A 25,695-nucleotide genomic window follows, 5' to 3' on the forward strand; every position below is an offset into this window, starting at 1 on the left:
TTAGGAACCATGTTGCACCGTCCCAGCAGCCCTGATGAGTATACGTCATCCGGTTCTGTCCCTGAGCGTCTGGGACAGGAGGCTCACCGTCTCTCCTGGTAGAGCTTATCCTGCTACTAAGCAGAGTCCTCTCGTTGGCCTCCCACCCTCAACTCTCTCAGGTTCCTGTGGCTCCAGGAGCTACACACCAGTGGATCTTCTCAGCCCAGCTCCCACCCCCACGCTCTTCACCAGCCTGGTGCTGAACACTGTCCCCTCACAAGGTGGGGGTCTGGGGCCTCATGGGACATTTCTGGTGGGGTCTGAGCCTCAGGTACACACTGGCAGGTTCTTTCCACCCACTCAAGATGGGGAGCTTTGCCTGTGGCACATGTGTGACAATTCTGGATGACCTGACATTGGGTTTTCTTTCAGGCAGTGGGTGGAGAATCTCTGGCCGCCGCACTCCCCAGGCAGCCCCAGATGTATGTTGTGCAGTGCTGGCCATGGATGCGCCTATCACCTGTACCATCGCCCCACTGCCCCATCCTGTGCAGGCGGTCCCTGGTGGGCAGGCAGCTCGGGGTGAAACTCAGGAAAGGGAGGTGGATGGGCCGAGGTCACGCAGAGCCAGGGCTGGACTCAGGTCTCAGACCCAGGTGTTGCTCACCACCCCTCCCCTGCTGTTTCTTCTTGCACCTTGGGAGAGGATCCCAAAAGGGGACTAACGTTCCCGAGCACCCGTCCTGTGCCCAGTACCAAGGCCACACCCTGGTGTTCACCACAGGAGGACACCTCATTTGCAAGTAGAACACTGAGGCTCACAGGGAGAGGAGGAAGCACCTGGGCCCCAGGCCATCTCTGGGGGAGGGAGGCCCCTGCTGAGGCGATGGGGTGAGTTTGTCTGCAGGGAGGGTTGAGGCTGGAGGCCTGGAGAGACCCTTTTATTCACTGTGGCCTCTTCTCCCTCCTGAAGCCGCGCTCACAGCCTAACCCCCAGGGCTATGGTGAGACGCTGCACCCACCTAAAAAGAATCCCCCCAGCAAATGGGAACATGCTCCCCTCCATGGCTTGGCTGTGTGGGTGGGGTGGGCTGGGTGAGGCTCACCGCTGGGGCCTTGTGTCTGCCTCTCTCCCTCCCAGGGCCGAGCTCTGAGAGAAGTGCGCGATGCTTGAACGGTAGGAGAGTGGTGAGGGACCTGCGGCAGTCCTGGCCCCAGCACCGGGATGACAGTGAGAGAATTGGGAAGGCCTCAGGCTTGAGCCAAGTCTAGAGCGACAGGGAGGACTGGCCAGTGAACAGAGGCACCTTGAGCAGAGGATGCAGCATGGGCAAAGGCCTGGAGGCGGGAAGGTGTGGCCTGTGGCTGCAGCGTGGGGAGGGGAAGGAGACATTGGGCTAGAGAGGCCAGCAGGGATCTCTCAGGCTATGCATGCTCTCCCCAAGGCCAGGCCAGGCCAGCCACCATGCAGAGGTCAGGAGGCGCAGTGGACCCAGCTCCTCAGTGGACCCCGCACTCACATCCATATTCCAGGTAGCCAGTTTCTGCGTGTGCTGTGCTACGTGTGGGGCAGTGTGTCGGTGTGGCTGGTGGGTGGGGGTTAGTACGTTTGTGAATGTGGCAGGTCTGGGGCTTGGGTATATGTGTGAACGTGTATGTCCTGGCCTGTGTGTTTTTGCTATGAGTCACGGGGTGTAAACATGGTTTATGTGTATGATGTGTAGTGTGTGTGGGGGTGGGGGGATGTATGCAGTGTGGTATGTGTGTTTGTGGTGTGGTGTATATTGGTGTGGTACGTGTGTGGGGGAGGTATGGTGTGTATGTGTGTTGGGGGTGTGCTGGGATGTGTGTTATTGTGTGTGTGGTGTGCATTCACGTGCCATGGAGTGTGTGTGTGGTGTGATATGTGTGGGTGTGTTATGTGGTATATATGTGGGAGTATGGTATGTGTGGGTGAATCGGGGTGTGTGTGTTTGGCTGTAGTATGTGTGTGAGGGAGTTTCTGGGTCTCGGGGGGTGTGTGTGTGTGTGAATCAGTGTGTGTGTGTTGGTGTCCTGGGGCTCTGTCTCTGACGTGTGGCTTGGTTGGAAGGAGAGGTGTTCACATCAGAGTGAGTGAGTATCCGCATTTCTGGGCCTGTGGCTGGTGGCTTGGTGTACGTGTGTCAGTCATTCTATGCTGTGTGCTCTCTGCAGAGCCCTGGCCCCTGGCAGAGCCTCTTTCCTCATTCCAGGCAATGTCTAACCACAGCTCAGCACTGGGAGAGCCCCTGGATCCCACCTGTCCACTTGGGCCCCAAGAAAAGCTGACTCAGCTTCCCCTGCATCTCCTACTTTTGGGGGTTCCACATGCCCTGGAAGGGTGGCCCTCTTGATCCTCACTGGCCAGCCACGTTTCCAGGAGCCCCCTCAACTGCACTGCTGGGAACAGGAACCCATTTCTTGCCCAGACAGGGTCTTTTGCTGGAGAAGAGCCCAGCCCAGAGCTGTCAGTGTGTTCCTGTGAGGAAGGGTCAGGGTGTCTGCAGCCCCCACCCCCTCAGCCTTGAGATCCTCCTCCCAAGGGCAGGCTCCCAGAAGGAGGTGTATGGTCCCTCTGTCCCATTCTCCCTTGCCTTACTGTGTGCCCCCAGCCCTCCCTAGCCTCCAGCTCCTCTAGGTGCTTATGAAGGCCCAGTGAGCAGATGGTCTCGCCTCTCATGGTAGTGCTTGGTCATGGCTACCTGCGACCAGAGTGTGCCCAGGGCACAGACCTCGGCACTGGAGGTGAACCCAGGCTCCATCCCATGAGTGAGCACTGGGACTCTGGCACTTCACCTAAACTCAGTTTCTAGCTCTGTAACAATAGGGGTTGCAGGATTAGTGAGATGGTGTTTAGGGAGAGCTTGGCCCAGTCCTGGGCACGTGGTCAGTGTGATAGCTGCTGTTCTGGTCATTTCTCCGCACATGCCCCCACTTTCCATTCATGTGTGTAGGTGGCACCGCATCCCCAAAGACCAGACCCTTGAGGGCCTCATGGTCCAGATCAAAGAGCCTGGGCCAGTGCTCTCCAGCCTCACCCCCAGGAACCTCCTCCCATCTGTCCTTTCCCTTCTTGACTCAACCTCCCCCCAGAGGACTGGCAAAGCCCCAAACTCTGAGGAGACCCTGGGGGAGCCCCACAGGGGAGCACAGGACAGTAACCTCAGGCCAGCCAGCGGCCCCTCCCAGAGTGCAGGAGTGAGGAGTGGCCCTCAGTGCCCAGATCGCTGGCCTTTAGAGCTGGCCAAACACAGGATTAGTTGACATCTTGGAGAAGGAGCTGGCACCGCATTTCCCACATCCACATCATTGTTGTAAAGTAACTTAAAAGTTTGTACAAAAATGAGAAGTTGATCCCTGAATGGCCTGCCAGACTTTTGTAACCCAATATATTTTACCCTTAAACCAGAGATGTGTTTATTTAGAAGCAAGTCACTGGCAAATGCTAAAACTGAAGGCATTTCCTCCCCTGCCCCCGTGCCATGCCCTGTTCCCCCAAACCTCCTCTTCACTCTCTGTGTCGAGATTCTTAGTTAGAGCATGAGAAACTGAACCCTGCCTCCTTTTTGGGCCATGCCAGCCACAGGCAGGAAACTTGACATTCATTAGACACCAGCTACGTGCCAGTTCCTACGCTGGGCGTATTCCTTCATTTGCCAGTCGTTTGTGGTGGCCCCATTTTAGAGAAGAGAAAAACGAGGACAGAAATGAGATGTGACTAGCCCAGGTTCAGGCTCCCGGTGGTGCAGCCCAGCACAAACCTCTGTCTGCGTGACTTGGTTTGCAGCACTTTGGTTTGCGGCGCGGTGTCACCAACTCACATGTGAAACAGGGCCCTTGGTTCTTCCCCAGGGCCAGAGGGAGAGAAATGCCATCACCCAGTGCCAGCGGCATGCCAGGCACTGCACTGGGGCTCCCCTGCATGCTCTTAGCCCATCCACAGATGCATAAAAGGCTCTGAGTGCGGCTTGCTGAGGAAGGTGGACCCACCCTGCGATTCGAACGTCTGAGCCGGTGCCCAGCAGATCCTGGGCTTCAGCCCTCCCCATCCCCCAGCCACAGCTTGAGGGGTCCCTGGGCTTGGCCCAGAGGCGAGGATGCCACCCCCTCCCTGGCTGCTGGGATGGCTCCCCTCTGTCTCTCATCTCCTGCCCTCTGCTCTGTGAGCTGCACGCAGCGGTAATGGATTGCAGTGGACATTTTTCAATTAGGTTCTGATTTTCCCCTGCCTGTCACTATAAAACTCCAGATGGTCTGGGGCTTCATGGTTCCCGGGGTATTTTCCCCGTTTTTTTAATCTTCTGTTGTAACACGCCCCACATGTGGGAATTGGGCCTTTCAAGGCTGTTCTGCGGATCAGCTGGTACTTTCTTCTCCACTGTGCCACCTGGTTTTCCTTTCTGCATGGAGGCATCCACTGTGGGCATCCTCTCTTCCCAGCGTCAGCTCTGGGGCTGGGCCCGGGCCTGGCTTTGCCGTGGGAATGGAACCTGTGATGCCTGGTTTGAAATGACAGTAACAGCTCCTGAGACAGAGCTTGTGTTTCTGGTGCTTTAGGTAGGAGTCCCTGAGGCAGTGGCCAGATGGTTAGGGACACATACAGACCCGTCAGCCAGACCCGAGGGCAGATTCCTGCTCTGTCACTGACTGGCTGTGTGACCTGGAGCCAGTGACATCCACCTTCTGAGCCTGAGTTTCTTCTTCTGCAGAGTGGGTTGGGAAGTAGCTTCCCCGGCAGGGCACGTTGTCTGCATTAAATGAAACACACACAGCACCTGGCCCACGGTAGGTGTCAGAGAGGGTGTTACCCAGTCACTTCTATCATTCTGAATTCACCCCAACTTCATCTTCAAATATATTTTACTATTTGTGTATTTTGGGGTAAATAAGAAAAACCTAACCACCTATCCTCACATTTTTCAAGATTGTTAGACATGCCTGCTTTTCCTTTTCCCCATCCTGAGTACCCCCTGCCCTCAGTATCACCTTCTCCGTTCCCATGGTGTGGGAGCCTTTCCTTCTGGCCAGATCAGTCTGTTGTGTATTTGGTTATTTGAGCCAGGGTGTTTCAAATCCGCCCTCAACAAAAGGTGCACATAACATTCTCTGCGTGGACAGACGGTGTCAGAGCGCTGACGCCTCTGCACACAGTGGTTCACAGAGCCCCCACAGTGTGCCCCTTCTTATGTCTGAGGTATCTGGTCTCTGATGTGAAATGAGCTCACCCTGATTCATTGGGTCGGGAAACGTGGAGGCCAGCTTTGCACCCAGGCTGATCTGAAGCTAAAATGCAGTGGTGTGGGTATGGGGGTTGGAGGGTACAGATGCCACCAAGCCAGCACCAAGCCACCAGACCATGCTGGCCAGAATGCCAGGGTGAGGATCTGTACATGTCAAGGCACTGGGGAGCCATGCAGGGTTTGAGCAGGGAGGGACACAGAGCTATGGGCTTAAGTCTTCTTTCCAGATAGATCATGGAAATGGGTTGGGAGGGGAGGGAACATGTTCCTAGCTCAAGCATCCAGGTAGAAGGTGGGAGGTCAGGGGCCCCACACCCATCCAGCCACCCACCATGAGGGATGGAGAGGCCCCAAGGTGGGCTGGCCCTGTGCCGGCAACTCAGGGCCATATGTGCTTGAGGCCTAGGCGCCCATGTTGCACCCTCTGGCACTAGTCCAGCCCAGTTCCTGGACTCACGGTGGGTGCTTAGTAAAGGTAGATGGAAGAAACAGTGACAGCTCAGACCCAGGACATCAGTCCTGCATGACCTGGGGTGGTCCAGCCAGTAGAAGTCGCACCAGAGTCCCTCAAGTGAAGAGCCTGTGCCGCATCAGTCATTGCATGGGGTGGCTTCTGTGAAGTCTTTGGGATCAAAAATCCCCAAACTTGCCTGCTCCAGAAGGAACCACTACCCCATGTGTTTGAATGAAGGGAGCCCCCAAAACTCCCATTTCTTCTTTCACCTCTCCTCTCCCTGCTCCACTTCCTTCTCTGCTCAACAGATTCTTAACTGTTTCCAGAACATACCCTACCTCTTCCAGCTTCCCTGCTTTTGTTGTTCATGCTTTGCCCTCTCCCTGGAATGCTTTTCCTGGCTCTGTGTTTCTAGCCCCTGCCTGGGCATCAGGGCTGAGCTCCTCTGTGAAGGCCTTTGTAGCTCCCCAGCCTCTGCCAGCCAGAAGCCCCTGGGTCAGCCCCTTCCTAGGGCTCTGAACACATTCCAGTGTGTTTGGAGCTGTGGGTCTTTGATGCCCTTGGGTCTCAGCTCCCAGCACACTGCCAGGCACACAGAGGGGCAGCTGAGCGAGACAGGAGGATAAGAACCCGTGTGCTCAAAGAGGAGAGGATGAGTGAGTGACTCCCAGAAGTATGTGAGTGGAAGGATGGGGGGTGCACAGTAGCAGGGTTGGGTGGGTGGGTGGTAAGGTGGGAGTGGAGGGATGGGGTGCGCAGGTGGCTTTCAGGCCACAGGGCTTACCTCGTGTTGCAGGCAGTTTTTTTCTTAGGAGAGATGGCAGTTCTGCCTGTGGCATAGCTCAGGTTCAGTGCCCCTGGCACAGGGGGAACAATGCCCCTCCCTGACCCCCCACAAAGAGGCACTCAGCCCTTGCAATGGGGGTCCAGTGTACCCTTGGACACTGGCAGCAGGAAGCAGGTGTCTGTCCAGGACATATGTACTGTAGAGACTGAAGCGACTAGGGTGTCAGGAAGGCCCTGCCCCAGTGGCACTCCCTGTGGTGCAGGCCCCATGGAATCATTACGATGCCCTCGGTCACGGTACCATTACTTTAAGGTAAGTTCTCCCTCCCCCTGAGAAACCAAGGTCCGAAGCCAGGGACGTGCTGGATGGCTGCATTTCTGCTCTAACAAGCTCCATGCATCCATTCTGCAGCACCTGTGCCCCCACAACCCAGTGGTTCCCTCCCTGCAGTTCCCTCAGCCCTACACAGCCGGTGGATGGGGCCCCTTCAAGCCACGCCCACCCCAAAGGCTACCTTGCACTCATTGGAGGCTGCTCCTGGGACCCAAAGAGTGCCCCCTGGGCTGGGTCTACACCAGGGTCCGTGTGTGTAACCCCTGTGTTGGCTGCACCCTGAGCGTCAGCTCCCCATCTGTCAGTGAGGATAGTAATATTTGCTTACTGGGTGGTGGAGAAGATAAGATGCCACATTTGTGACAGCACCAGGCCCAGCAGAACCAAGCACACAATAGGGACTGAACTGATGATCGCTCCCATCCCTCTCTCTGTGCCTGTGTTGTCCCCATCTGTGCAGTTGTTGACTAGGAAGGACCACAGGGACCTTGGCAGGCAGCTGCAGGCAGAGCCCATAAGCCCTCAAGGCCCCTGGCGTGTCTGGGATGCTGGTCCTCGTGGGGCATGACTCTGGCTCTGCCAAGGGTGCCTACAGCATCCTCATCCCAGACCAGTCCTGACGGGGTAGTGCCCCTTCATCTGCTGCTATCTCTGTTTCCACCTGGAGGGATGGGCCACTCCCATCGGGGCATCCGGGGCAGCTGCTTATTATACCCCAGCCTGCGGCTCAGCTCTGGAGAGTTCCAGGGGGCGGGAAGTAGGACAAGGCTGGGCCAACATACATGGGCACAGCACGGGCATCAGTGCACATGCACATATCGAAGTACCTTCCTGCACACTGGGGTGAGAGGGTGTACTCACAGGGGTGCGTGGACCGCATGCCCAGCAACCCCCATATCATGCTTCTATCCCACCCTTTGCCCCATGATTGAGATGCCAGCGCTGCCCTCAAGGAACTCTCAAACTCTCAGCCTGGGGGCATGGGGAGAAGGCCATGGCTGTGCAGGGAAAACCTACCCCACAAGCTCACGGGTGTCGCAGAGAAGGGAGTGGGGAAGGTTGAGGAAGGCGTCTCAGAGGGAGTGCTTAAGCAACAGGAGTAGATGTTTGCTAAATGAGCAAATAAAGGAAAGACATTCCAGGCCTAGGGAATGGCTGAAGCAAAGGCCTGAGGGTGTGGAAATTCCTAACAGAATTCAGGACTCTTCAGACACAGTCTCACTCCTGCAGATCACGTGTGGAGCGTCTGCATGGGAGAGGCAGTTGGGTCCATGTTGGAAAACCATGAACACCAAGCGGCAGATCTTGTGTTTGAAAAACGTATGCATTAGATTGTCAGAGAGTTGGAAGGGAAGGAGTCCCAGGAGGGGGACAGTCCGAACAGAGGCTGGGGGTAGGAGCAACTGTGCTGAGTGGAGGGTTAGCCAAGGCAGGAATACACAGACCTTGGGGAGAAGATGATGTACTGATCCAGCACTCTCCCCCAGTCGGGAAAATGATGCAGCCCGGAGGGTTATTGCCCTCTGCTGCAGATACCTCCCCACCCTGCATGGGCCAGAGAGGAAAAAAGGCACGAGCTGGATGCCGAGAGGAAGCCCGGTCTCTAGCCCGGGCTCCCCCATCTCACGTTGGGATGAGCTTGGCACAAGGCCATTGCAGGGGAGCAAGGGAGGTGGCTTGCGGCCTATTTACTGCCCAAACAGGATTCCCTTCTGGTTTGGATGCATGGAAAAGGCACAACATCTGGAAGTAGGAAGCAGAACAGCCTCTAAAACCCAGCTGTGGATGGCTCGCCTTGGACTCACCCCAGCAGAGCATGGCCCTGAGTTGTGGCTGGGCTTCCAGGGGACAGGCGTGGAGGGAGCTGTCCCAGGACCATCATTGTCTCTTGTGTCACTTGTGTCTTTCATGTCTGTCTGAGCAGCTGTCCCCTGGCCTGTGCTCCATCTGCCACCTCTGCCCTGGATGGGGCCTTGGTGACCCTCATCTAGAACTGCTACAATTGCCGTCTTCCTTTCTCCTTCCCCAGTCCCCACTTGTCACCTCAGCCAGAGGGGTCTTCCTAGAGCACATATCTGACCTTGTCCTTTCCCTTCTTTAGGAGAAGGGTCTCCACTGTCCCCAAGGTGGAGTTCAGGCTCACTGGCCTGGCATTTGAGTTCCCGCTATTTGGCCTCTGAGCTCCCTGCAGACTCCTTGCCAGTAGAGCCCAGCCCACCGGCAGCATGATGAACCCCACATCAACCGCTCAGGGGTCTTCACAGGGAATCTGTACCCTTTTCATGCTTTGGTGCCTCCCAGCCTGCCCTTCCTTGACCTTCAGTGTGAGTCACCCCACTATCTTCTTTGGATCTGTTGGTCGCAGTTCAGGGCCCAGGCCAGGCCAGAGACTGAATGAGGCGAATGCATCAGTTTTGGGGTAACTGCCTGCCTGTGTCTCCACACTGCTGCATGTCTATCTAAGCTCGCTACAGTCATCAAGCCTGTGGAAGCATCTCACGGCCCCCTGGCTGGCTTAGGCATCTCCTCTGCGTGGCCACAGCCCCTGTGTTTCCCTCCATGACAGCTCAACCGCGTCGCTTTATGATGGTGTGTATGTGTGCGTCTCCCGCATGGGCTCTATACACCCAGAGGGCAGGACCCGTGTCTGAGTTCTGTCTGCATTTTGGTACTCACTGTAGACTGGAGCCAGTCTGTCCCAGTGAACAGCCTCACACCAGAAATTACTCGATGTGCTGAACAGCCTTGAGCCAAGGCCATGAAAATCAGCCAGGTGGACCACAGGGTCTGAAATGAGCCCACACCCAGGCACCCAACCAGCTCCTCCCCTACTCCCCGCAGATGAGCCCCAGAGAAAGGAGGCTTTGGGAGCAGGCTTTGGGAGCGCCAGTCCTCGGGTAACATGGCTGCTCCCAGCTCATCCTGGGCCACCTGCTGCTGGGAGCCCATGCTGGCCCCTGGTTCCAAGGGGCGGGCTCCCATGGGCCCTAATCTGGGTTAGGTGCTCATGGTTGGCTGTTCAGCCCTGGAGGAAATCCATGGCTCATGAGAGGGGCCAGCCTCCTCTGGTCCCTTCCTCCTCAAGAGTCACCTGCCCTAGGAAGGCAGCAGGCATAGCAGAGCCACTTGGCCTTTGGCATCAGACTTGGCCTAAGCCCTGTCATTGCCATGTCACAGCCCTATGACCTTGGGCAGGTCACTTGACCACATGAAGCCTCCATCTCTGAGATGGGGACATTAATGCCATATACTTCACAGCTATTGTGTGTCCAACACCCAGCACCACACCTGGATGTAGCAGGCGCCCATCAGTGCTGGTCCCCTCTCCCACCCATGCAAGCACGTGGCCAGAACATCAGCCTGTCTGGGACAGGGACAGATGGGGAGAAGCCAGAAGGAGCAGCTCATCACATGGAAGGACCAGAGGCTGCTGCCTCTGCTGGGCGGCATTTGAGCTGACTTTGAAGGCTGAGGGAGGTTGGTGGGTGGCTGTGAAAGAGTGACTTGAACGAACAAAGGCTGGAAATTTTCTGGCCAACTCCCCATGTTGATCTAGGGCATGGGCTGGGCCTAAAGAGAGGTGTGGAGGGCAGTATATGATCACAGAGCCACAGGATCTATGAAGGGCCCTTCAGTTTACAAATGTGGCTCTTGTTCTGACAGCAGTTAGCATCGACTCTGTGCTCCAGACTGACAAACCCTGCCACATTCAGTGTCCTACCCCCTGGGGCCCTCATGTCAGCCTTGAGTAGTGGCCACATAGTCTCAAGCTTGAAAACAAGGAAACAAGGCACAGAGGGGTCCAGAGTACCGCCCAAAGCCTCTCTGGAACAGAGCCTGATTCAGATCCAGGCTGTGGGTCCGTCCATATTTCAGCTCTCTGTGCTGGGACACGTGCCTGCCCTCAGAGTCCTGATTCCATGATGTGCTGTGGTCAGGGCAGTGCATCGTTTCCAGATGGCCCTGGAGAGGGGAGCCTTTCAGGTCCAGAACTGGAAAGGCCACTTTCTTCTCCAGCCCTCATGCCCCATTTCTAAGTCGGGGTGCTGTTTTTCCGGACTCACCAGGCGTTTCCAGATAAGGCCTGGGTCCTGAGCACTTCACAGGCGGCTGATCCGGAGCTTCCAGAGGCTCAGGCAGGATGGGAGGGGCAGGAGTGCTAGGGCCCGGCAGAACTAGGGGGTTAGTTTCCATGCAGGGGTGGGGTGTGCAGCGGGCTGGGAGTTCCCCTCACCAGCCTCTCCTGCAGTTTGAAGGCTGCAGCAAGGCCTTCTCACGGCTGGAGAACCTCAAGATACACCTGAGGAGCCACACAGGCGAGAAGCCGTACCTGTGCCAGCACCCGGGCTGCCAGAAGGCCTTCAGCAACTCCAGCGACCGCGCCAAGCACCAGCGCACCCACCTAGACACGGTAGGCCCGGCAGGCAGAGGCCCAGGGCGGGGTGGAGGACGGCTGCGCACTTGCCACTCATTCAGTGCAGAGACCCTGCCTCCCTGCCTTACCCTTTAGCGCCGCTGATGTTCGGGGCAGGATGATGCTTGGCAGGGCAGTGGGTCAGATGGCGTCCTCTGCATTCTAGAATGTTTAGCAGTTATCCCTGGCCTCTCTTCACTAGAGAGGAGGCGATGTTCCCACTCCCAGTCGCAACAACCAAAACTCTCTGATGCCAAATGTCCCCAGGGGTGAGGGGAGGCAAACCTGCCCCAGTTAAGAAGCACTGCTTTGGCCTATGGGTACCAGCCTGGGAACCAGAGCCGTGCACAGCCTCATGGAGGGAGCACACTCACCTTCCTGTGTCCCCTCCCTGGAACCTGTCAGCCACGCCCAGAGCAGATTGCTCCCTGCTCTTCCCATCCCCTCCGTAGACATAGGTCAGAGACTCTCCAGGGCAGTCCTTTGTCCCTTGAGCCCTGCAGGCGAGCAGCAGAGGTGGGCAGTGCCTAAGACTCCAGGCTCCTGCGGGTGACCCAGGCCTCCAGATACTGGCTCCCTTCCCACCTCCCTTCCCTTGTTTGCGCCAGGCGTAGATAACGGCAGCTTTATTCCAGTGTCTGCCCAGGCAGCCCTCCGTGTGTCGTTAATAGAGTGCTTCCTAAAACTTCACCCCGCAGGATCTCATACGGACCCCGCGCTGTAGGCAGGGGCAGTCACTAAGCCATTTGACAGATTAGGGAAGCGGGACACCTGAGGCCAGTGCCTGCTCACCATCGCACAGCTGGATGGTGGCAGAGCTGACTCAGACCAGGGCCTTACACTAGACCCTGGGTGAGGGGCACGTGCCCCAGGAGGATCCCAGCCCCCATGTGCCGCAGGAGACTGGGGTCTGGGGCAGAGCCATGTCCAGGCCCCAGGCTGGCTTCTCTATGCTTCCTGCAGGTGTTTGGGGAACTCTGTGGGTCAGGGGCTGGGGGATTTGGGTAGATGCCCCTCAGCCCATCCAGTTCACAGATGAGGAGGAAACGGGCCTAGGAGGGCAGCTGACCCCTCCAGAGTAAGTTGGAGGCCATGAGACAGCAGAGGTCAGAGCCGAAAGGGCACTTGCAGGCCTCTGATGCCAGCCATGTACCTTAGAGCCGGGAAAACCGAGACCCAGAAGATTCAGTGCACAGAAAACAGCAGGGAAGCAATATTCCTGGGGGCAGGCCAGGCCCTGCAGGGGACACTCTGCACATCCGGCCCCACAGTCTCACACACACTGCCCCCAGTTTCATCCTGGTGATCAGCCAAGACGGGGCCCATTATCCCCGTTTCATAAATTGAGACTCGGAGAGACTGAGCCCTCTGCCCTGTCCACAGCAAGTGTGTGGCAGAGCTGGGATGCAAACCCGGCTGCGCCACTCCGAGTCCAGTGCTCTCTGCTGGAAAAGCTGATGTGGAAGCCATCTTGGGGGATGCAGCAGAGCAGAGGGGTAAGGGTGGCAAGGAAGGGCCCCGTCCCCAACCTGAACCCAGCTCTCCTCCCCTTCTCAGCTTCATTGTCACAGGCTGTGCTGCGGACATGAAGTGAGGAGCGGCGCTAGCAAATCTCCCTGCCTTTGTCACCTTTTCAGCCCAAGGGGCCCATGGCACCCTGGCCCAGGCCCTGAGAGGCACACTCTGTACCCCAGCACCCCCAGTTATATCTCCCAGAGGCCACAAGCCAGCGCTGACAGTGCCAGGCCTCCCTGCACCGTTTCCCCACCCTCCCATGCCTCTCGGGCCACCTTCCCTGTCCCTCCTCCTTCCTCCCTCCCTCCTTACTGCATTTCCTGGACCCAGCCCCAAAGCAACAGGCCTCTGGCCCCCACTTGGTGTGTGAACAAAGCCCCAAGGCCTCGGTCAGGCCAGGCCCAGAGTGAGCCCGCAGGCTTATCTCAGGCCTTCGTCTCCCCAAGAGGTCCCAGGGAGGCCTGGGAAGTGCAGACGCCAAGCCCAGCACCCCACTTGGATCTAGCCCCCCACATAAACACCGCAGGCAGCTCTGTGTTGCTAGTTTGCTACCCCAGCACCCGCCCCTAGAGGCCCCTTGGGTCAGGCCCCTTGCAGGGCAGGGCCTTGCTTTCCAGAGGGGACCAGCTATGTCCCCAGCTCCCCTCTGGCATTGTAGAATGTGGGATTCTCTCCATGGGCGGGAAAGTTTCTCAGAACAGACGGAGAGGACCAGACCAGGGTTGTGATCGTGGCCCTGCCTCCGGGTCCTGGAGGTCTGAGGAAAGCCCCTGGCCTCCCTGGGCTTCCTGAGAGGTAAAATCCCTGCTTCAGAGAGAGAGGGAGGTCAGCTGAGGCAGCAGGTGTGAGGCCCCACACATAGACTGGGCAGCCTTCCCCTGTCTGTCCTCTTACTGACTGGGTGCTGACCACATCCTGCCGTGTCCCAGGCTCTCAGTATGGGGCTCGAGTCCTGACTGCACAGATCCCCTGAGCAGATTCAAATAAGCCACTGTCCTGCATGGGGCCTCAGCTTCCCCATCGGGATGATTCTCTTTCCCCTGCCCATTTCACTGGACCATTCGAGGCCACCGAGCAGAGGAGGCATTCTAACAGAGGCCTGCACACGCTCCCTTCCTCTCCCAGCTGTGGGATCTTGGGCAAAATATAGGCCTCAGTTTCTTCTTCTGCAAAGCAGGATGAGTGTCTTGGGTGGGTGTGGGCTCAGGGAGATGGTGGATGGCGGGTGCTCAGCACCGGGCCTGCAGAGGGGAGCGCTCCCAGCAGAGCTGGCCTTTAAGTGCAGACGGGCAGGGGCTCCGCATGGCAGACACGGAGCAGACACGGAGCGTCCTCATTACAGACAGAGGGAGGCCGCCCAGCGCTGCAGCCCACATGGCGATTCCAGGCGGGGCTTGGCTGCTGGCTGGGGACGGCCACAGGGTTTCCTGAGGGCTCGTGGGCCTGAGGAATGTTCTACACACGTCAGGCCCTGGAAAAACAAACAGAGAGATGGGCCTTGCCGCCCGTTTCCAGGCGAATGCGCCTGCAGACACAGAGCCGGCTTGTTTGCTTTTAGACGAAAGCGAGTGGATTTGTATCAGCATCCCCAAGGGACAGTCCTGGGGCCGGCTCAGGGACAGGGCAGGGCCGTGTGTGTGCCTGGGCACGTGTGGACGCACGTGTGTGTGGTGCGTGGGTGTGTATGGCATGGTGTGTATGTGGTGTGTGGTGGTGGTGGTGGGGTGTGTGTGTGTGTGTGTGTGTGTGTGTGTGTATGGTGTGTGAGAGAGGGAGCCTACCTCTGGGGTGGGGCAGGCTGGGGGCAGCAGGGGCCGTCCGCGGCAGGCCTCCGCTCTCCCTCCCAGGCCAACCCCAGCAAGCTTCTCACTGCTGTCTCTCTCTTTTTGCTCTCCTCCGTTTCTTTAATCTGGCAACTCTCCGTGGCAGCACCAAGGTATGGTCATCTCTTTCTGCTTCCTCCCCTTCATGAGGTCCCAGGGCCATGGGTACCTCTCCCTGGGTCCGAGGTTGGCCCAGCCTCTCCTCAGTCCAGCAGGGGCAAAGCTGCCTTGAGGTTCTGGGGGCAGTTCCACGTGGGTGTGTCTGGCAGGACATGGCAGTCCCTGGTACTCACTCTGAGAGGTGTCATTTTCTCCAATCCTTCCCCTATCCCCTGCAGTACCAGCAGGGCAGAAGCTTCTGAGAGAACAGAAGCACTAGACATGTCCACAAAGGGAAGCCTTGTGAGCTTCAAGCCCCAGCAGCAGCCCGAATCCTCAAGCAGGGTCCTGTGGAAGCCCTGGGAGAGATCAGGATTCAATTAGAGCCACGCGTCCCCTGCCCCGGGTCACTCAGACCTGGGATGAGTCAGAGAGGTCCCTCCCTGGCTGAGAAGAGGGACCCTGAGCAAGCCCAGCACAGAGGTTGGACAGCGCTTAGGGGGACACTCTGGCCTGGGAAGGGGGTGGAGGATGCGAGGAGGGCTTGGAGAGGAGGTGATGTGGCTGTGGGAGAGCTGAGGAGGTGCCCACGGTGGGAGGTGTAGGGCCTATAGTGCCAGGAGATGGCCTGTAGAGCACCAGGGAGCCACCAAGGGGTTTCAAAGGCAAGAGCGGGTCTGTGAGAAAGCCCTTCCCCTCTGGCTGTGAGTGTGTGGGGAGCCCGAGGCCTGGAGGCAGGGTGGGGCCGGGGCAGGAATTCAGGAGGGGCAGTGGGGATGGATTTGGGGTCCACTTCTTGTATTCTGGGTGAGCCATGGGGGCCTGAGGGGAAGAGACTTGTCTACTCCCCATGCACAGGGCACAGCCCCCAGCCTGGCCAGCCCCCCAGCCTTCCCAGACTCCCCAGCCTCCCCAGCCCCCCAGCCTCCCCACCTCCCCAGCCTCCCCACCTCCCCAGTGCCCCAGCCCCCCCAGCCCCCCACCTGCCCAGTCTCACCAGACTCCCCAGCCCTATGGTCTCTGAGATCCAGCCGTGCTTCCAGCCTCTCACAGCTGTTGGCAGGAGGAACTGGGTTTCTTGTGGCCCCGAGAGCAGTCCGGTGCCTCTGCACCTACATGCAAGGTGCGGCCAGTGCCCCCTAGCCTGGCCCTGTGTGGGTGCCCCCTTCCCCGCTCCTCCTCCCCATCTGCAGAGCAGCCATCCCACTGCACTCCCTGTCTGTTTGAAGCTTACTTGCAGCTGTGGGGGTCCAAAGAGTGGACTTGGCTCAGAGCCAGGGTCCAACCTGGAAGAACCCTTAGACCTCAGATGGCCCCATTTTTCAGAGAAGATGAGTGGGACTCCGAGAGGAGAGGCAACTGACCTGAGGTCCCAGGATGGTGGTGCAATGAAGACACAAACCCCCTGCTTCGCTCCCAGGCCAGGCACCTTCCCCACAGCTGGGCCGGGCTGGCTGAGGCAGAGCACTCTTGGCCTGCAGCCAGCCCCTCGCCTGGTCACCTCCCCACAGCAGGTCACACAAAGGCCCGTGGCCTGTAGGGATGGGCCTCACTCACCCCACCCGTGCCGCCCATGTTACAGAAGCCGTACGCCTGTCAGATCCCTGGCTGCTCCAAGCGCTACACAGACCCCAGCTCCCTCCGCAAGCATGTCAAGGCCCATTCCGCCAAAGAGCAGCAGGTGCGTAAGAAGGTAAGCCAGCCCTCCTCATCTGGCCCCTCCCGCCTCGCAGCTGCCTGCACCGCATCAGGCCAGGTGCCCACCCTCGACACGTGCATCTGCCCACCCATTTGCCTTGTATGCCACTGTTTGTCCATCCATTCGTCCGTCCGTCTGTCCGTCCACTTCCCACCTGCCCTGAGTGTCTCTGCTGACCCACAGCTGGCCCTTTACCACCCACAGACTGCCCACCAGCTCCTTGCCCCATGCGTCTGTGCACCCCCGACAGCTTGTGTGGTAAACACATGATGTCCTGCCTTGTGCCGGGCACAGAAGATGCAGAAATGTAAAAGCACAGCCCCACTTTCAGTGGCCTGGCAGGCGAGGGCAGACACAAAGAGATGATTCCACCTCATGTCATTAAGATGGTGAGAGAGTTGTGCAGAGAAAAGCCAGGGCACAGATGAGGGGGCCTTAGCTCCTCTGGGTGGGAGCAGGAAGGTCCATGGAGGAAGTGGCATCAGGCGTGGGTGCAGTGTTTAGGGGTGCGAGCGTGGAGTGGGCCCGCCGGGCTCGCCTCCGCTGGCTGTGTACCCAGGCATGTGCCTTTGGGCTTCAGGTTCCTCAGCCATCAGAGGGGACAACAAAGGACTTGCTTTAGACAGCTGTGGTCAAGAGTAAATGATGGTTTATGCTGAGGGTTTAGAACTGTACCTGGCACAAATTTAAAAGTTCACAACAGAAATTGGTGTATGTGTTCACTGGTCTTGAGGAAGGACTAAGTGTTTGGCTGGTGAATTCAGAAGAACGCTCCCCAGAGTGACTGGCACTGAGCAAGGGATGAAGCCTGACGCCTACTGTGTGCGGGACCAGTGGGCACTCCTCTCTCAGGGCTGAACAGCACAGTGAGGAGAGGTGGTGTGGGCCGGGCTATGTCCAGGGCACAGTGGGCGCCATTGAGGGCTGTTAAGCAGAGCAGGGACATGGCATCTCGAGAGGTGACCCTGAGGGCCATGTAGAAAATGGGTTGGGGATGCTGTTTTGGACAAGCCGTGTGTGAGTTCCTGAGGGACTGGGCCATGGCAGGAGGGACAGGACTGCAGCTGGGGGCAGAGCCCACCTGGCGGGGTTAACTCACACCTGCACTCCTATGGAATTCTGGGGCCAGGGTAGGAAGGTTCTTAAGTGCCAGGGAGGGTGTGGGGGTGAAAGAAACACCAGGGGCCAACCTGGGGACACTAGCATGACAGAGGAGGACAGAGTGGGAAGATCACATTTATTGGTTCAAGCAGATTTACAGAGCACCTACTGTGTTGCAAGCATTGTTCTGTGAACTGTGGACACGGCCGGGAATGAAACAGAACAGAGGCCTGCAGGCTGGAGGAAGCAGCTGCCTCAGGCCCTGGGATAGGGAGACAGCGATGGGGTGCTGGGGGCAAGCGGCCTCAGTGGGAAAGAGGATGGGAGGGGACAGCCAGGCTTGGGAAGTTGGTCTCCAGCCTGCAGGCAGTGGGGAGCATTGGAAGCTGTGGAGCAGAGAGGGATGTGGTCAAAGCCTGCGCCATGAACTTTCTGGTGAAACATCACCTCCAGGTTCCCTGAGGAAGGAGGGGATGTGCTTTAGCCCAGGTGCCTCTGCACCTCAGGCACTGTTCCTGGGGCTTCATATCCTGTATCTCATTTAGCCCTCACTATAACCCTAGCTCCCCAGCTACTCAGGAGGGTGAGGTGGGAGGATCACTTGAGCCCAGGAGCTGGACTGCATACCAGCCTGAGCGACAGAGCAAGACTGTCTCAAAAAAAAGAAAAAGAAAGAAAGAAAGCACAACCGTAGGTGTGGGCACTGTTTTTAATTCCCATTTTATTTTATTTTTAGAAACAAAGTCTCACTCTGTCATCCAGGCTGGAGTACAGTGGCATGATCATGGCTCATGGCAGCCTCTAATTCCTGGGCTCGAGTGATCCTCCTGCCTCAGCCTCCTGAGTAGCTGGGACTAGAGGCACGCTCCACTGCTCCTGGCTTTTTTTTTTTTTTTTAATATTTTTTTGTAGAGACAGAGGTTTCACTTTGTTGTCCAGACTGGTTTCAAACTCCTGACTTCAAGCAATCCTCCCACTTTGGCCTCCCAAAATGTGGGGACTAGAGTCATGAAACACTCATTTTAGAGATGGAGAAACTAAGGCTCAGAAAGTTAACAAACCAGCCCAGCATCATGCACCCCAGAAGTGCCAGAGCCAGGATCCATCCCAGACCTGTCTGCTTCCAGGGCCTGAGCTCCGTTCACTGCTCTCAGGTTGAGGGCCTGAGTGGGGACAGGGAATGGCCCAGGCTCCAGTAGGCTGGAGCGCCACACCCGGGAGGCTTCTGTCCCAGGCAGACCACAATCCTGTCCTGGCTTTCCCAGGCCCCATGCTTGGCTCGCACTGAGCCCCTGGGGACTTGGGGCCACAGATCTGCAAACTTTCCAACAATAAGCATCCATTAAGAGCCATCAGGGATGATGTATCTTTCTGGGTAAAGCTACCCTTGTATTATGACAAGTCCTTGGCAGCCCTGCTGCGTTTCAGAGAGAATTAGAAATGCTTTTCTTCCTTAATTCTCCTCTCCTGCTGCTCCTAATCCGATCGACATTGCGGTCTACAAGAACATGCCTTGGCTCTCTTTTGCCAGAAACTTAATTTACATGGAAAACAGCTGCTGGGTCAGGAAGCCGAGAGCCCATCTCGAGGCTGGGCACGCCTTCTCCAAGCCTGGGCCTGGCCCTGCTGGCCTGGGAGGGCAGAAAAGCTCTCAGCTGCTGTGTGATGTGGGGCAGGGCTCTCACCTTCTCTGGGTCTGTTTTGTCCTGGAGAAGATGAGCATTTGGATGAGCCAAGCTTTCAGATTTCTCTGAGAGAAGCGCCCTTCCCATCCAGGTGCCTGCCCCAGTCATCGCCCAGTGTCCTGAAGGCCTCACCCTGTTCCCATTCTGGCTCTGGAAGATGTTCTGAGGTGACTATCTGGGAACAGCCAAGGGTTGTTGGCCAAAGATTTGCTTGGGTTACTGGGTGCACTCCAGCCCAGGCTTGCCCTTAGCCAAGGGACCTCAAGTCCATATACGGATCCATCGTGCCCATGATGGGGTGACCAGATGGGGCTCGGCCAGCTGGAGCTCAGCCAGCCCTACCACAGCACTTCCAAAGCATGCCCCCAGCCATCGCCTCATTACTGCTTATGGCCTGGGGTGAGGCGTGACTGTTGCTGCTTATTACAGGCTGGGTAGGCAAGACCCAAAGAGGTTGTGCTATTTGTCCAGCATTACACAGGGAGTAAGAAGAGGTGGGATGGGATCCGAGCCCAGCTCTTCATCCCTAGCCCTGAACTATTTCCACTGAACCTTGTACTAAGAAGGAAGGAAGGAAGAGCTGGGGCGGGGTTGGGGGAGGCTGACTGCACATCTATTGCGCTTTACTCCTACCGTGTCCGCTCACCGGAGTGGCTGCACAGAATGCACCTGTAGACCTCAGCTACCCATGGGAGGCCCCACTGCTGCACTTTGCCACCATTCTGTGTATGTGTTGAGGCCCAAACTGCCACAGGCTGCTCCCAGCAATGACTGAGTGTGGCAGGCCTAGCAGGGACACTGAGGCAGAGCCTTCCTAAGAGGCGCTGGACTCCCTGACATCCAGCAGACCTTGACTGCTGAGGACTCCCTGAGTCCCTGTCCTGGAGGCTCCCGCCTGACCCCTTCTCCCTGCCTCCCTCTCTCAGTCCCTGGGCTCTCCCAGCCCGTCCAGTTCACAGATGGCACATCTCCCATTTAAATCCTTGCATGTTGAATCCCATCGTGGCATCTGCTTCTCAAAGGACCTGGACTAACACCATCTTCACGATGTACACAGTCAGCCCATTTCACAGATGGGGAACTGAGGCACAGTGAAGGGAAGGGTCTTGCCCTGGGGCTGCAGTCCTTTCTGCCCTGTCCCCTAACGGGAGGGTTGCTGGTGGGCAGGGGTCTCACACTAACACCTCCTTTCCCTCTGCTTGCTCCCCAGCTGCACGCAGGCCCTGACGCGGAGGCCGACGTCCTGACCGAGTGTCTGGCCCTGCAGCAGCTCCACGCGTCCACACAGCTGGCTGCCAGCGACGGCAAGGGTGGCTGTGGCCTGGGCCAGGAGCTGCTCCCAGGTACGTGTGCGGGGAGGCGGGGCCAGGGGCATAGCCCAGGAGGGGCCTTTCTCTGCCCACAGTCAAGGACAAGTGATGCTCAGTGGGCCGCCCACATGGGCTTGACTTGTTGTAGGCACTCACTCATCTGGACTCGGCTGCCTCTGCCTCTGGCTCCCTACTTCCAATCCATCTTCTCCCTGCGGCTCCTCTAACTAGGCGGACGTTCCTTCCCATTCTTCTGTGGTTCCCCATTGCTCAGAGCATGAAGCCCTCACCCCTCTCAGCCTGGCCTTCAAGGGGTGTGGGGCCTGGGTCCTCCTGGCAGCCTCTTGCCTCCTCCTCGGCGTGTTGGATGCAGTTCCCTGAACACTCTCTGCTCCTGCTCCCACCACCTCTGGGCACTGTCTACACCCAGCCAGCCCTCTTCTCCCACCCTTCATGAAGGTAGCTCCTGCCCTTCCTTCAGGACCCACCTCCTTGCCCCCTCCTCCAGGAAGTCTTCCTGTGGGCTTCGCTCTGCCCCAGTGCTGAGCACTCTGAGCTGTCACTCTGCTTCCCATCTGCCCATCTGTCTCCCCCACCAGACTGTGAGTTCCTCAAGGGAGGCCCATGGTCTGCCTCATTCTGGGGTCACCAGCACCCAGGATGGGGACATGTGCAGAGCCGGGCTGGGGGAACCCACGGCGCTGCCCCGAGCATCCTCAAGAGAGGCTCTGGTGCCCTTGCTGATGGTCCATGCTGCCAGGATCATCTGCAGGGAGGAACCGTCTTCAAGAAGAGCCCATTCTGCCCCTGGCCTTGACTCCTGCTCCAGAGGAGAAAACTGAGGCTCTGAGAGGATAGGAACTTAGCCCAAATCACTTCCAACTCATCGCTAAACTCTGTGGCCCAGAGATGGGGACCCCGGACCCCTGGGACTCTGCAGGCCCCTCCAACCAGACGCTAAGGGCCTTTGGTCCAGCTGAGGTAGCCTGTCTCTCCCTCCCAGCAGCTGTGGGCCATGGGGCAGGTCTCAGGCCACAGCAGGAATTCCTGGCTTTGAGGCTTGGGCATCCAGCCCAGATAAGGGCAGCATGGCCTTTGGATTCCATCTGACAGTACTTGTGCTCTACCCCCGACTCCCCTAAAGAAACCACAATATCAGAGCAGAAAGCTCTGCCCACCCGCTGGGATTTCTTGAATTACTCCAACCATTTTAAACATTTTTTATTTTCTAATTTTTTATTCTTTCCCCTCAATGTTGAAGTAGCAACAGATTTAAAAATATATCAAAGCACTTGCCAAACAGCCTCAGGAAGAAAAGCCTTTTAGCCTTTCTCATGGGTCCCCCTTTCCAGGGGTCTGTGCTCAGGCAGGTCCACGAGGGTGAGGACACAGGCGGATGGGTGCCTGGGGGAGGGTCTATACCCTCCTCACGTCTAGCTAGAGGACCCCTCTGCGTGGCTGCTTCTCACAGGGTCAGAATTGCTAAAATGACAGGGCTGGAAGGGACCGGGTCGCTGATCCAACCCAGGGACGAAGGTATCTCAAGTGCCAGCTCCTAATAAACGGTCATGACAGTGACCACTTGGAGCTCCGTGTTGAGAAGGCCTCAGAAGCTGCTTCCCGATTCAGCCAGAAAGAAAGCTGCCACAGAGGAGCAGTGCTGCCCCCAGTGCAAAGGTCTTGTGCCTACCCCATCAGTTGCACCTTGAGAAGACTCAGGCCTGGGCAGGAGAAGGAGTCACCTAAAGTCATCCAGAGAAGTCAGCAGCCAGTCCAGGCTGCAAGCTTGTTCTCCCAGATGCCAGCCTCAGGCTTGTCCCAGCGAGAAGGGACAGGGCCAGCAGTTGCCATCTCTCGAGCACCTGCTTGGGCCTCTGACTTCACAAATACCCTCTCATTCAATCCCCAACTACGCTGTGCAGTAGGATGTGAACCCACGATACTGAGGAGAAACAGGGTCAACTGAGGCCCCATCATCACAGGTTGGAGGAGCCACTCCTGCTGAAGCTGCTGCCCTTGCTCTGTGACATTAAGTGGTGTCTTCCTGCTTTGAGCCTCAGTTTCGCTCCCAGGCACTGAGGGATCTCATTTGCTATGAGAACAAATGTGATCATGGATGCGGTCACTTATATAAACCCTATGTGACTGAGCGTCTTACTGTTATTGTAGTTCATGGTGAGCAAGAAGAATGACTATATACTCATCCACCTTACAATCATGCACAGCCAGCACATATTGACTGTGCCAGGCGCTGCTCCAGGGACTGTGCGTGGACATCACTGCCATCGTCCTCACATCGGCCTCAGAAGGCACACGCAAGCCACAGCCAGCAGGGGCAGAGGCAGGATTGGAACCCAGACCATCTGTGCAGGCTGTCGTCTTAACCAGAGCCCGCACCTCCCTGCTGCTAGTGCTACTTCTCTTCTATACTGAGCACCCGTCCTCGAGCTGCTTCCAATGCAGCGGGGAGGGCAGAACCAGCCAGGTGAAGCCCAGGGTCCTAGATGCCCCAGGATCTGGCCTGCTGGGTTCTTCTGCAGGCCGCAGGGCAGATGGCTGAGAGGGGAACAGATGTTAGGGCCAGAGGTTACGCGCTCATGGCTGATGATTGATGACACAGCTTTACAGCCTGAAGTGGTGCGTTTTGGGGAGAGCCCATCAGGCCCCGTGGCATCCCCACTTCCGCTGCCCCTCGCAATCCCGTGGTTCCTTCATTCTCATCTGCTGTTCACTGACATGGTCGGCATCTCTAGTTCACACACTCGGTCACCCACCCTGTGTCCGTCCTTGGTGTGGAGACTGGACAGGCAGGGACCTGGCCCTGGGGCAGGGGCAAGGGCAGGGGACTAAGGGAGGATTCGCAGAGTCCAGAACAGAGGGGAGAGGGTGAGGGATGGGCTGCAGAGGGAGACGCCAAATTTCCATTGTCCAATTGCAGGACGCTCCCTCCAGTAAGGACCAGCTCTATCCTGCGCGGGAGACCCCCCGCCCAACCCCTGGGAGCTTATCTGCCAGGCCCATCCTGAGCAGATCCACGGTAATGTGATGGGCAGTGAGGACTTGAGAAGCACGAGGTCAGCATGGCTGAGGGAGAAGGTGCAGGATTGATCAGGATTCTAAGCCTTCCCAGCTGTCAGGCCCCCAAATTGGTTCAAGATGGCAGGCGAAGAGGTGCTAAGGAGAGTGGTGAGTGGCTCAAACCGTGGGCAGCTCCTCGCCAGGCTCCCTCCACAAACACCACTTGAGGCGCCTTCCCCCAGCTGGGGAGGGAGGCAGTGGCTGGACAGACAGGTGGTGCTACACGTGGGAGCAGAGTCCCAGAGGCAGGGAGCGGTAAGGACGGCAGCCCAGAGCCCCTGGGTCTCACAGCAGCCAGCAGTGACGCCTGTCCCAGAGCCGAGGCCTCAATTGGGTATCCAGCCCATCACCTGAGCTGGAGCCACTCCTAGCCAGGGCCTCAAGTGGACTTTCTCTCCCCGCTGCTTGGAAGATGGGCCTGATGAGCCGCCTACTCTGTGACTTTGGACCAGTTGTTCAACTTGTTAATATTTAGTTTCCTCATCTTAAAATGGAATATATTATCTTCCCCACTGACATTTGTCAAGCTGGTTAAACTAGATAATGTGGACAGTTTGGCACATAGTATGTTTTTAATTAATGGTAATTATTTTGATAGTAGAATCTCACATGATGTAACGTAACGTAGGGTGCTTGCAGCTCTAACTCCAGGCCGGGAGTTGCAAACTGTTTGGCCTCATAGGCACAGGGGCACTTTTTGCTTGTTGTTGTTGTTTTGTTGTTTTGTTCTGAGACGGAGTTGCCCAGGCTGGAGTGCAGTGGCACCATCTCGGCTCACCACAACCTCCGCCTTTTGGGTTTAAGCCATTCTTCTGCCTCAGCCTCCCAGGTAGCTGGGACTACAGGTGCACGATACCACGCCCAGCTATTTTTTGTATTTTTAGTAGAGACAGGGTTTCGCCATGTTGGCCAGGCTGGTCTCGAATTCCCGGTCTTAAGTGATCCTCCCACCTCGGCCTCCCAAAGCGCTGGGATTACAGGCTTGTTTTGTTTGTTTGTTTTTAACGGTTTCCATGTGAAGGTCTTTCTGGGACGTGTGCTCTCCCCCTTTGCCACAGGCCCTGCTGCTCCCCTCATTAATCTGTGCAGTTTCATTTATTTTGCTCCCTGCCATGCTGTCTGAGGCACTGAGCTTGCTGTCCCTGCCACAGCCCTGCTCCATTCCCTGCAGCAGCCTCCTGAATTGCAGGTCTGGGCCAAAGGGGTGAGCCTGGGATGAGCTAGCCTTGGAACCCCAACCAAATGAGAAGGTAAAAATTTCCCTTACCCCATCCATGAAAGGAGACTGGTGTATTCTCAGATTGGTCCTTATGGTGTAATAAGAGCACTGGTCTGGATCCATGGTAACCAGAGTGCTATTCAGCATGTTAACAGCTGCCCTGGTGCACACTGGCCAACACCACATCAGTGCAGCCCCGGGCTAGCCCCCAGGTCATACAGAGTCCATGAGTGCAGCCCCGGGCTAGCCCCCAGGTCCCACAGAGTCCATGAGTGCAGCCCCGGGCCAGTCCCCAGGTCACACAGAGTCCTCCCAGGGCATCTGCTGGATGCATGGACTGCAAAGAAAATGATGTCAATTGCTGTTAAAATAAACATGGCCAGATTGAAGACGGGATGCAAAACTGGCCACTCCCTAGAGAGATGAGCCCCGGAGAAGCCACAGCAAGGCTCAAGAAGGCCTGGGCTCCATTCTGGGTGTGGTGGCCTGGAATGCAGGCCTTTCATTCATCTTTTTTTTTTTTTTTTTTAAAGATAAAATAGGGAACATCAAAAACTTACAACTCTTGCTGTGTCTTTCCTAGGCTCCAGTCCCAGAGTAGGAGTTTATTTCCTACTCCGATTAGGGTTTCTTGGTGAAGGCATTTGGGGAGTGCTGGGTTCACCAACTCCAAACCCTCAGTTGGGCCCCTGGAGCAACATCTGACTGTGACCTAGTGTCCCCCATTGATTTATTAGCCTCCCTGTCTTAACAAGGGGAGGACTCTAGGGGGTAAAACGTGATAAAAAGTGGCATCACCCTGCAGGTGTCTTCTGAAGGTTTAGAATCTGAGACTAGAATGTGGCTGACTCCTCTCCTCAGTTGGGACCCTTGTTCAGTACACAGCCCATACAACCATCCATGGCAGCCCTTCTCAGAGGTCTCCCAAGCCAGGT

The 25,695-nt window shown here is 57.1% G+C and overlaps 1 protein-coding gene across 2 annotated transcripts in view; it reads left to right on the forward strand.

The window, feature by feature from the left end:
• LOC105495086 (GLIS family zinc finger 1) overlaps positions 1-25,695 on the forward strand; it is a 233,185-nt gene that overhangs the window by 198,075 nt on the left and 9,415 nt on the right. The window contains exons 4-6 of one of the 2 annotated variants that reach the window (XM_071092726.1): positions 11,067-11,228; positions 16,251-16,349; positions 20,364-20,496. In XM_071092726.1, the coding sequence (XP_070948827.1) occupies positions 11,067-11,228; positions 16,251-16,349; positions 20,364-20,496 (394 nt within the window). Of the gene's footprint in view, positions 1-11,066; positions 11,229-16,250; positions 16,362-20,363; positions 20,497-25,695 lie in introns of both variants that reach the window. The other variant, XM_011764269.3, reaches the window with a different exon arrangement.

The sequence above is a fragment of the Macaca nemestrina genome, chromosome 1 (assembly GCF_043159975.1).
Source record: "Macaca nemestrina isolate mMacNem1 chromosome 1, mMacNem.hap1, whole genome shotgun sequence".
NCBI classification, from domain to species: domain Eukaryota; kingdom Metazoa; phylum Chordata; class Mammalia; order Primates; family Cercopithecidae; genus Macaca; species Macaca nemestrina.